The following is a 12,416-nucleotide window of genomic DNA, read 5'->3' as shown; positions in this document are numbered from 1 at the left end:
CTGCCCTCCCACCCTGTCTCCTCCTATACCAGACCATTTCCACAGGAACCAAGAGAACTATGTTTGAGTATCAACTACCCCTTCCTAATTATGTGACCATTGACAACTGAAGGCCCTCCAGCCTATTTGTCTCATTTGTAAATAGGGAGATGTTGACCTCAGAACATTGTTGTAGATTTCAATATGTCTATAAACCACTTGCAGTAAGTTGCTACTGATCCCAGAATGAAGTTCATGCTGAGTTAATAGTGGACATCATTGGTCTCCATGACAACTGTCTCCAGGCCCAATCTTCAGTCTTTGATCTGCTTTCTAGAATTCTTCCTGGAGGTGGCTCATAAGATGTTATCAAAAGAACGAGTTCTCTAGTTTCCACCAGGAGTCTCTGTTCACTTGTCATGCCCTTGCTGTTCCTGGGACTCTGGTGGTTTTGTGGCATGCATGAGGGACCCTACAGGTTTGGGTTTAAGGCCAGACATTTCCTCCTCTGGTAATATGCTCCAAAAACTTGAACTTGGTAGACTTCAGTCCACCTGTCCCGCTGGAGGTGGGAGGTAGCTAACCTTGCCATGCCCTGCCATAGTTCCCCCAGCAGCAACTGCCTCTGGGCAAGGATTCACTCTGTCACTGCCCCTGGGGAGACCCATCTGTAGAAGCACATCTAATTGGCTCTGCTCTGAGGGTTTCTGAGATGAGAGCCATTTCCTGGTCTCCAGACCCACTTGGCAGCACCAGGAAACTCTCTTCCCCTTCAACTTGCATCCCCAGGGTGGACCTCCTTCTCTGTAAGTTTCCACTTACAAAGGAGGCCAGGACAGAGGGAGGAAGCACACAGTTGAAAGAAAGAAAGGAGCCCATCATAATGTGTTACTACTGCTTCCCTGGGCTGCCTCCATATCCTATTACCTTAACCCACCAGGATGGCTTCCTATCCGTCCAGCACCCAAGTCTGGACTCTACAGGGACTTTTTCCTCCCCTCCCTCCCAAGTCTCTGCTCTGAGCTCTCAGGCCAGATTCTCAACAGCTCAACACTGCTCTGAAGTCCTCCTTCCAGAAGAGGGCCTGGCCGTGTTCCAGCTGCTATCCACCCCTGATAATGGGGCCAAGGAGCCCACCTCCCCCATGGTGGCCCCAGGCCAGGGGTCTGATTCCTGTGAGGTCAGGGTCAAGAGCATCACCCAGAAGGGAAGCTCCCAGCAGAGCAGTTCCACCCCATACCCACACCCTTCCTGCTGACCCTCCTTGGTGACCTTTAACATGCCAAACAAACAAACAAAACCCAACAGTAACAAAAGAAGCATCAAAGCAGCCGACAAACAGATTCAGACCTTTAAGTTTTTGCACTCCATACTTGCTGAGGAGGGGTGGGGTCTAAGTTCCATGCTCCGCAACGAGACTCCTAGCACAGTCCTGAACCCTTCAAAGACCTTCTACATCTGAGTTACGGGAAGACGTAAACCAATCTCCACTCAGCACTAATCTAAATAAAATGGGGCCAACTTCTCTGGCTGTACTTTTGCTTCTAGCTTCAGGATGCCGTCCTTGCCCTGCACCCCTCCCTAGCTCTGGGGTTGAGAGCTGGGGAAAATCAGTGGATGGTTGAGACTGAGGAAGGGTGCCTCCTGGCTCCTTCAGCCACCCAGGCTGCCAGGAGTGTGCAGTATGGGGAAGGGCCAGGGTGGTCCAGCCCGACTGACCTGATGACCGCCAGCCCCCTGGAGCAGCAGCTGGGCAGGCTCACCATCTTCACCCAAGATGACTTCGAGGACGACTGGCATCGAGTAGCCAGCGGTGGCTTTGGTCACGTGTTCCAAGCTTGACACAAGCACTGGAGAACCCAGTATGCCATCAAGTGCTCCCCTTGCCTACAGCATGAGGCCACCAGGTACCTGCCACCCCGCCCCTCTCCTTCTCCTTTCACAGAGGAGAAACTGAGGCCAGGCCAGCTTCCGGCCCAGGAAACATTGAGAGAGGGATGGGCTGGGGTTGAGGCTGGGGTTGTCCCCAGTGTTTCTAAGTTCTACCTGGTACCTGAGCTTCCCAGGCCCAGCCATGGCTCTCTTTGCCCCTGAAATAAGAAGGTACCTGATGCCTGTCTGTGGAATCCGCAGAGATCAGAGGCAAGCAGGAACTACCCTCCAAAGCCTTTATCTCACCTGACTTCTCAAACTTGTCCTGCCTCCTCCCCCTGGGGCGTGATGCCTGCTCTTGGCAACCCCTGGCACCCTCCACCCAACCCACACTCTCAGGGCTAGACTGGGCTTCTTGAGAGGTGTAGCACATTCTTTCCCCATAGCCATCTGGGTTGGGTCCTGCCCAGCTGCATGGGACTGGGGAAACTTGGGGGCTGGAGACTGCTCAGTCTGCTGGTCTGGCTCTCATTCAGGTCCTGCTGGAAGGTCAAGTCTGGAGTGCTAGGATCTCTGTCCATTTTTTTTCCCCTGGCTTTTGTCACATGCACCACTGCTACACTCTGCATTCCTCCCTTACCATCTCTTTCCCACTGTGTGTTCCCACTGGGTTCACGTGCACAAGCTGTGTGCCTCCACCCCGTCACCACTCAGGAGGCACTTACAGTGTTAAGTCTCAGCACAAAAGCCATGTCCTCTTCCCAGAGGTCCAGGGACATCAATAGATGCCTGGAGGGCTCTTACTTGAGTACTATTATTATGTTCTGTATGGTCACCAAGCAAACTCTCCAGACACACTTTCCTAATTTGCAGACCCTCAGCCACCCCGTGGAGAATGGGAGTGAGACCATCTCCCTTCCACCTCCACCTGTTGGTTTCTGGATAGGGTGAGATGGTTCTAGGATTTGTCCAAATCATTTATAACCTTTGAAATAAAGAACAAAAGGAAATGGATGGCTTCGACCTGACAACACAGTTATACAACGATGATACCTCCAGCTGTGTTTTTCCCCCAAGTTCCAAGGATTCCCAGTGGAAAGGGGTAAGGACCAGTGGTGACTAATGGCTGCTGACTGTGACATGCTCCACTGGAATCGTAGCATTGCTGTGCTGGTTCCTTCTTCCATCCGGTCAAACAGTTTGCAAACGCTTATTGCTCTCCGCTTATTGACTACGTTTCAGACACTGTAAAGGACCCCAGGAGGTAGTTATGACTGTGACAAATATGACCCTGCTCTCTAGAGCTCACAGGCTGGAGGGAGAAGGACAGCCACCTGGTAACCCCATGTGTACATGTAAATTGCGACTGTGAGACGTTTTGCCACCCTCAGATACACTGACAGAATGTTTGACTGAGCTCAGAGGAAGCTAATATCCCTCCCAAGGATGTCACCCTATCTGAAATGTGAAGAATGAGTAAGAGGCAAGCAGGCGAGGAGGTTTTCCAAGAACAGGCCCCAGAGTACAAGGGACCTGGGCAGGAGGGTCCTGTAAGATCAAGGATGGGAACAAGGTTGTTGTGGCTGGTGTGGGGACGAAGGAGCTTTCCCCCAGGAGGGGCGGTGGCTGGGGAATCAACCAGGCCTCTGAGTGGAGAACGGGTGGAGCGAGGCTGGCCCAGATAGGAGACTGTTGTCCTCCTTCAGGCAAGAGGTGATGGGGCCCAAACAGGAGCACTGGTGACAGAGATGGGGAAAGGAGTGGACTAAGCAATATGTAGGAGGTAAGACCATCCCTGCGTGGTGCTGGATGGGCTGTGGGGGGCACCTTGAGGAAGAGGGTTGTCAGGTGCATGTGATGTTCGACTTGCCAAGGGAGCAGAGGTCCCCAGGACCACCAACTCTGTGACGCGGGGGTGGGGTCGCCTGTCTTTGGTCCACTGCTCCACCCCTGGGGTCTGCCACATCATTAATGTTCAGTAAATATTTACTGAGCAGTGTCATTGGCAAAAAGGAAACATGAAAAGAGGCCCAGGTAGGGAAGGAGGTCCCCAAGTCCAGCGTTATACTTGATGAACATAAAGCCACTTTAAAGAGCCAAGAAGAGTCACCAAGTAAGCTTCAGAGAAAAGATGGCAGCTACAATACTAAGGTTTGTTTTTGGTGGAGACCGAAGCTGGGGCAGGGATGAGATTCATTCATTCGCGGCACTAAGTGGACAAAACCAAGTCCTTGCCCTGTGGAGTTTATAATCTAATGGAGGAAGACAACAAACAAACAAGACCAAAACAATAAACATATAAAATGTTTATCTATAGCACTTTGGACCATTTTCTTGATTAAAATATCTAAAGAGAGTCGAGTGGTCTGATCTTCTAAGAATACATTCAGTTTAGAAATATTAATTTAGAGACCAGCTATGTATGAAGGGATTGGGGCATTTTATATAGACTTGCTATTTTATATAGACTTGTTTGTGAAATATTTACTAGTCGGGTGCCATTTGAGTAGATATTTGAAGCAGATGAAGGAGTAATCACGTGGTAGAGGTAAGTGTTCTAGGCAGAGGAAAGGGCACATGCAAAGGTCCCGGGGTGGGAACATGCTTGACATGAGGGCAGGACAGCAGAAGGCCCATGTGGCAGGAGCAGAGTGAGAAAAGGAGTGCTTAGGAGATGATGTCAGTGATGTAAGACTGGAGAATGGGGCAGATCATGGAGGGCTTTGTCAATTGTAAGAACTTAGGCTTTTACTGTGAAAGAGAAGAGAGCCATTGGAGAGCCCTTATCAAGGTCGTGACATGCTACCCTGTAAACTGTAATGGGGAAGAGGGAAAAGCAGGAAGCTTGAGCCAAGATGCAAATGGGAAGAGGTGGTGAGGAGCAGTCAGACTTTTGCTGAATTTGGAAAACAGAGCTGAGAAGACTTGCCAAGGGCCCAGGCATGGGAGTGAGAGAAGAGTCCAGAAGCAGCCAGGGGCTTCGCAGAGAATCAGAGGTTGGAGACCCTGTTCACTGAGATGAGGAAGGCCGAGGGAAGGGCAGGTTTTAGGGAGAATCAGGAGTTCAGCTCTAGACACACTCAGTATAGTATGTCCCATCAGAGATGTCAAGGTCAAGGTCGACTGGAGAAACTACAGTGAGAAGAGAAGAATGTCTAAACTCCAGTTCAGTGGCCAAGTCCTCTGAGCCTGCAAAGGAAACAGAGGGAGGGACCAGAATAAGAGGGAGAAACCCAGGAGGAGGTGGACCCATGGCTGAGGGGAGAGAGTTTTAAAAAAGGGCAAGACATCTGAACAGTCAACCGAGAGCTAGAAATCTGTCAGTACGTGAGGTGGCATGTGTTCACTGAAGTACGGACACCAGAGGTGAGATAGCAGCAGCTCTTTCAAGAGGTCTGGGCATGAATGGGAATTGTGCAAGGCCGGATTTATTCCCATTTTATAGTTTAGAAACTGAGGCTCCGAGAATTCACTTCCCCAAGGTCAGGCAGATCTAACTAGTGGTGAAGCTGGGATTTTGGAGTCAGGAGAGTGGAACCCCCAGATCCCACACTTCACCACAAATGTCATTCTAGTTCCTGTGAATCCAAGAGGAAGAGAAGAGACAGCAAAAATATCACAGATCTGGGGAAGAGATAGCTGGAAGAGTAGGGGGAAGTAAGGACGAGAACAGGAGAAACCCAGTAGCCAGCCTGCTCAGGTGCCGGGAGAGTTCTCCTGGAGGTCAGGCTCACGCTGGCTTCCCAGGGAGGCCCTGTGAGCACATCTCCAGCAGCGTCTGATTGCAGTGCCATCAAGTTTTGCAAATACTGTGCTTTTAAAAAAGCCATTTCTCCTTAATCCCTATCCCCACAAGCCCCAAACAGCCTGTAACAATTTGCATATTTACTGTTCCGCGGGTGCATACAGTGAGAGGAAGGAGAGGGTTTGCAGATGCTTATTTTGTGAGGCCTTCCCTTAAGTCTTGACTTCAGTTTGCTTCAACAAAGATGTATTGTGTGATGCATGGCAATGTGTTGTGGGGAGCACAAGGAGGAATAATTATAGTTCGTCCATAAAATGGAATTCTGCACAACCATTAAAAAGCATCCTTCAGGAGAATAAAAACACAGGAAGTGCTCGGGCTTCATGTGCCATCTGATGGTGAGAGAGAGGGGAGGAAGAGGGAGCAGGAGGGGAGAAAGGGAAAGAAACACCCACCCTGGAAATGTGTTATAAAATACTAAAAGATTTACAGAGGCCAAGTCTGCATGGTTGAGTTACTGGTGATGTATTTTCTTTCTTCTAGCTCTCTGTATTCCCAAGGTTTCTTATAAGGTATATATATTACTTTCATATTCAAAATGGCAATAGATGATATTTTGAAACAGAAGCATGAGGCATAATATCAATCCTCCAGAGGCTCAAAATCTTCTGGGGAAGATAAACATACAAAAAAAGAAAAAGCACCCAGAGTAAATGGGAGGCTTTGATACGCGCTTTCTGTGGTCTTTCCTGTAGAACGGGCTGCCTCCTCAGCCTGCAAACTCCTCTGCTTCCTGACTTGTTGCTGCTGGCCAACAGAGCTTTCATTTATGCTGCCTGCTGGACCTCACTTCATGAGTGTGTGGAGGGGTATCTCAGGTTCTCTTCTGATTGAATCTCAATGAATGGACAATCTGTGAGTGAAAGACCCCATGGTGGGGAGCAAAGGGGATCAACATTCGTGGCCTAAGTGTTTCAGGGCCATGATGGACAGAAGATCACTAAAGGTGGTGACCATAAATTGTCCCTCTGGAAAATGGCAGGACCTGCCAAGAGCTCCTGATATGCTCTGAGTGCTTTTGCATACAAGCAAATTTAATCCTGTACCAGCCCTCTGAGTTAAGAATTCAGATTATTTCCATTTTACCGATGAGGAAACGGAGGCTCTGAGAAGATAAGTAACCTGTCCAAGACCATCCTGGTGGTAGTGGTAGAGCAGGGAGACAGTGTAGGAGAGGACCTATTCTGGAACAGGAAGCTAGTAGGAGGATGAGAAACCAAAGCCAGCTCCTAGAGACATGGCTCTATCACGACCCATCCCTGCCACCTGACTTTCTCCCAGATTTCAGACTTTGGTCAGTCCAAGTGGATGGAACGGTCGACCCAGATGCAGTGCATCGAGAGGTCGGCTCTGTGGGGCATGCTCAGCTATATCCCCCCCCTGAGATGTTCCTGGACAGTAACAAGGCTGTGGGGCCCAAGTACGAATGTGTATAGGTGAGTGGGTGACTGGGCTCCTCGTCACATACCCAGGAGGCAGCTTTTTGCCACCACCCCACCTGGTCCTCATAGCCGATGGATAGGGTGGGATAGGGATGAGTCTGGGGCCTCCCTGCCCTGGTGGAAGGGGAGGGTTGGGAGGACCCTGGCTGGAGAGGCCTTATTTGGGATTGTGGGGTCCATGGGTCCTGGCTGGGGTGATGGTGGTTTTCCCAGTCTCTCAGGGAACATTTTCCTCATCACAGCTTTGGGATTGTCATCTGGGAGCTCCTCACTCAGAAGAAACCATATTCAGGTAGAGATGGCTGTGGCTTTGTGTCTGGGGCAGAGGCTGTCCCCTCAGCTGGGGTCCTGGAAGGGGCTGTGGGAGGTCTGAGGTTAGTGAGGGCAGAATAAGCCACAGGTTTGTGTTGGGAAACCAAATGTTCTTCAAGGATTCCCACCTCGCTCTCCTTCCTTCTGCCCCCTTGTATCTAGAGCTCACATGATAGTAAAAGTGAGCCCAGGGCTTGTTTGGTGGCCCCAAGTCCCTTGTCCCCAAGGTGCTCTTGCTGGCCATTCCCCCACCCCTGCCACCCAGATGCAAGTGAGAGCTTGTGAGGCAACATGGACAGCCTTGCCAGATGGAGAGCCAAAGCCTTCAGCCTGGCCTGTGCGTCCTCCCTGCTGCCTTTGGACGGCAGAAGCCTGCAGTTGGTGTCATGTCCAGTCTTCACCTGGAAGGGGGCTAGAGCTAGACCAGAGACTGAGATGCTCAAGTCAGAGACTCAAGTAGGTCCCAAATCTAGCTGTTTACTCACTGAGCATTTATAGAGCCCCTCCTGAGTGCACACTGTGTTGGGGTCCTCTTAGCCCCCACACTCCTGCCAGACCCCTCTGCCCCTGCATCCTAGCACCTGCTCAGCCTGGGACTCCTCTCACAGGACTCAACATGATGACTGTCATCATCAGAGTGGCTGCGGGTATGCAGCCCTCCCTGCAGCCTGTCTCTGATGATGGCCAGGCGAGGCCCAGCAGATGGTGGACCTGATGAGGGGCTGCTGGGACCAGGACCCCAAGAAGAGGCCATGCTTTCTAGGTGTTCCTGTAGCTTTCCCTGTCTAGGGCCTAGGGGAGGTCGAGGGTGGGAAGAGGAGGGTGGACGACTGGGCCCCAGCCCATTCCTGAGAGCGGTGCAGATACCCATGGGACTAGTGCCTGGAGAGATTTCTGAGGCAGAAGCTGCATCACAGGACCAGGACAGCTGAGGACGGAGGTCTGTTCAGTGGGTGTTCAGGTGTATAACTACAGAAGGTGGCAGAAGCTGCAACCTGTGAACCTGGCCTGCTGCTGGGCCCTCCAGCCAGTCCTGGGTCCTTTCAGGGGTACAGCATCCTTGAAAACATCCCATAACATGAGGTCACTGGCCTGGAAGGGACAATGAAATTATCTAGTCCATGTGTGAGCACCTTAGAGATCACCTGGGCCTGCCCCCTACTTTAATGGAAAAGGATTGATCCCCAAGGTCAGTGACCTGCCAAATGTGTCCTTGCCAAGCCATACTGGGACCCTGCCTCCTTGTGTGCATATGTGGACATACATGAGCCCAGGGATGGGCTTTTGGGGACGCAGGAAACATCAGAGTATGTAAAATGGGACAGGACTGCTGGCTAACGTTGCCTCCTTTCTCTCTCTCCCTTGCGGAGCAGACATCACAATCGAGACAGACATGCTACTGTCCCTGCTCCAGACCTCTGTGACAGACCCCAAGAGTGAGACCCTGGCCAGGAAGGTGTCCTGTAAGCCATCACTGCACCAGCCCCAAGAGGTGGGTGCACACACTGTGAAAGCCCACTCCTGTGCTGCCTGGAGCCCACTGTGGACCTCCAGGGTCTCTGGCAGGGCATGTGTGCAGAGGCTGTGTCCTTCACAAGGTCACCTGGCTGGATGGGAAAGTGGAGACTAAAAGCCAACCCCACTCTGCTCACCAGGCCATGAGCCCAGCTGGGGGCTGCCTATATCCAGAGGGAACAACATTTTCTAATTTGCATGAAGGCGCTGCAAGGGCTAGTGGTGCCATGGCTCAGAACCCTTGGGAAGGACACAACCCCTCTCACATGTAGAGGGTTTACAGACGGAGGGCACTGATCTCCTAAGGTGTCGCACTATGGGCATCTGCATCATCTCTCTGCTCTCTTGGTCCTCTCTGAGAGCTAGCAGGGGACTCCTTGCTGAACCCACAGAGCTATCCTGTAGTTCATGTGGCCCCAAGGGAATGACAGACCCTGGGCCTCCTGTTTCTGGGCAGATCTCCTCTACGTAGTGTTTGCTTCTGGGCACAGCTGGGGGAGTAATAGCTTAGAAGGAGAGTCACCCAGATCATGGTGGGATGTGCATGCTGGATGATGACAGGGAGCACTGGAGAGAGGGAAGGAGGGAGGATGACACAGTGAGAACTGCCCTGCTCACCCGCCCTGTATCTGCCGGTTCTGCCTCCCCAGGTCCACAAGGAGGTCAGCCAGGAGCTAACAGATAGCGGTGAGTCAGGGTGCTATGGTGGGAGCAGAATTCAGAGAGAGGAGAAAGTGGAATCCAATCAGACCCTTTCCCACCCTCCCTAATGCCCTCACCCCAGGCCTGTCACATATCCAGGGTGGAAGGGCCCTCTCCAGATCCTAGCTGCACGGTGGAGAAACACACATGCCCTGGGATTCCTGGCTTTGCTTCCCCTTCAGGTCTGAGTCTTGGCAAGACCAGATTCCCCCATTCCTGACCCAAGAGATAGAGCACTGGTTCTCAGCATGGGCTGCAGAATTACTTGGGAGATTGAAAAAATTATAGATAACTCCAGATCCATGGTGTCCACCCAGACAAATGAGAGGTTTGGGCCTGGGCAGTGATCATGGTTGTTCTTGATTGTAATAGGCCACTAGGTAGAGCAGGAGGAAGTGAGGCCTGAAGACCTCAGAGGGGCTTTAGATCATACAGGTCCAACCACAGATATATTTCTAATTGGATGGACTTACCTCCTGCAAGCCCATTCCCTGCCAGTTCTTATGTCCCTAACTTGTCCTCATACTGTAGAATGAGCTGAGCATTCTTCATCACTGAACCAAACACAGAGGCTTTCAAAGAGGCAGAGAACAGGCTGAGGTCGGGAGATGTTAAGGGATGGAGTGAGGGTTTGCACCCAGGCCTCCCCAGCTCTGGCTCTCTGAACTCCTCTATGCAAGGGGAGAACTGCAGGCTCAGCTCTTCAAGACAAAAAGTGAAAACAAAACAAAACCTGGAAATCTAACAGTGAGTGACAGGGAAGAATGCAGAGGTCCTTGATACCAGGAAGAGATAGCCCTCACCTCTCTACTCTGCTCCCAGATAGTACCTCCAAGAGGCAGGGGGATGGCCAAGATGACTTCTGGACAGATCAAAGACCTCTTTTTTCAATATCTTCTTCCAACAGACTCAGGAGACTACTTGAAGAGGGTCCTGCAACTCTCTGACAGCGAGAGTTTGGATCCAACGGATGAGGAACTGCTGCCCATCTATGAGAACAAGGTCACTCCCCTCCACTTCCTGGTGGCCCAGGGAAGTGTGGAGCAGGTGAGGCTGCTCCTGGCACTCGAGGTTGATGTGGACTGCCAGACAGCCTCTGGCTACCCACCTCTCCTCATTGCCGCCCAGGACCAGCAGCCTGACCTCTGTGCTCTGCTCCTGGCACATGGTGCTGATGCCAACCTGGTGGATGATGATGGCTGGGCCCCACTGCACTTTGCAGCCCAGGATGGGGATGACCGCACTGCCCATCTGCTCCTGGACCATGGGGCTCTCATGGATGCTCAGGAGCATGAGGGCTGGACCCCACTCCACCTGGCCACACAGAACAATTTTGAGAATGTGGCACGGATTTTGGTCTCCCGTCAAGCTGACTCCAACCTACGTGAGGTTGAGGGCAGGACTCCCCTGCATGTGGCTGCCTACGTTGGCCATGTCGGTCTGGTCAAGCTGTTGACAGGACAGGGGGCTGAGCTGGATGCTCAGCAGAGAAACCTGCAGACAGCCCTGCACCTGGCAGTAGAGCAGGGCAAACTGAGGGCCATCCAACACCTGCTGAAGAGTGGGGTGGCCCCTGACGCCCTTGACGAAAATGGCTATGGCCCACTGCATATTGCTGCCACCAGGGGCAAGTACCTCATCTGCAAGATGCTGCTCAGGTATGGGGCCAGCCTTGAGCTTCCCACCCACCAGGGCTGGACACCCCTGCATCTAGCCACCTACAAGGGCCACCTGGAGATCATCCACCTGCTGGCTGAGAACCATGCAAACTTGGGTGCTCTTGGAGGTATGAACTGGACACCCCTGCACCTGGCTGCCTGCTACAGGGAGGAGGTAGTGGTGTTAGCACTGCTGCAGTGCGGGGCTGACCCCAGTGCTACTGAGCAGTTGGGCTGGACACCCCTCCACCTGGTGGTCCAGAGGGGTGCCTTCCTGGGCGTCATCAACCTCCTGGAGCATCATGCAGATGTCTGTGCCCACAATAAGGTGGGATGGACACCTGCCCACCTGGCTGCTCTCCAAGGTAACACAGCCATCCTCAAAGTTCTGGTCAAGGCTGGTGCCCAGCTGGATGTCCAGGATGGAGTAGGCTGCACACCCCTACAGCTGGCCCTCAGGAGCCAAAATCAGGGCACCATGGCCTTCCTAGAGGGCAAGGAGCCTCCACTGGCTATTCTGGGAGGTGCTGAGCTGGGAACCCCAACAGAAGTTTAGACAAACTGGGGTCCCCTCACCTGGAAGGGGAGGAGTTGGTGGAAATGAAACTTGGCCTCCAGAAGGATCCCTTCCCACCTGCCTGTTTGACCTTGAGAGGAAACAGGAACCTGACGTCCTGGGGGATGGAAGGAAGGGGAGAGGTACCACTGAAGCTGTAGCCCTGGCTTGGACAGCTGCTTCCAGTACCTCCTCCAAGTCATCTCCAGCAGACCCCTGGCCTCTTCCTCCTCCTTTATAGAGACTCAAGCTCCCCAGGTATGCTCCCTTTCTAGCAACAAGATGGCTGCCACCTCCCTCTGAGTTCATGGGGCCCCTTGCATTCTAGGAAACCCCTCTGAAGACAAAGGGAGCCTAAGAGTGAGGGGAGTGGTGCCAACTAGCTCCCATCTTGTGTCCTTGTCCTCACCTCAGGCTATGGTAAGACAGCCAGACTCACCTGCTTCACAGGGAGCAGGGGCTCAGAGTTCAGAGGAAATGCCTGCTCACCATGTAGGGCTTCAGTCAGGCCCCCATGCCTGTCTCCTACATGGTGTCTTGGAGGTGAAGGAAATGTGTCTCAGCTGTAGTTGAGT

General features: G+C 52.4%; 1 protein-coding gene across 1 annotated transcript; it reads left to right on the top strand.

Annotated features, from left to right (window-relative positions):
- The first annotated feature begins 1,701 nt into the window (after positions 1 to 1,701).
- Ankk1 (ankyrin repeat and kinase domain containing 1) lies at positions 1,702 to 11,841 on the top strand. Its single transcript, XM_046466891.1, is given in 10 exon segments — positions 1,702 to 1,886; positions 2,929 to 2,953; positions 6,938 to 7,030; positions 7,033 to 7,100; positions 7,341 to 7,390; positions 8,019 to 8,087; positions 8,090 to 8,173; positions 8,784 to 8,902; positions 9,576 to 9,612; positions 10,535 to 11,841. Coding segments are annotated over 10 exon segments (2,037 nt in total).
- The last annotated feature ends 575 nt before the right edge of the window (positions 11,842 to 12,416 follow it).

This window comes from Marmota monax, unplaced genomic scaffold (genome assembly GCF_021218885.2).
Source record: "Marmota monax isolate L192 unplaced genomic scaffold, Marmota_monax_Labrador192_F-V1.1 WCK01_AAM20220418_F8-fsc00045, whole genome shotgun sequence".
NCBI lineage: Eukaryota > Metazoa > Chordata > Mammalia > Rodentia > Sciuridae > Marmota > Marmota monax.
Note: the sequence above shows the minus strand (reverse complement) of the source record. Positions and strands in the feature narration are given on the sequence as shown.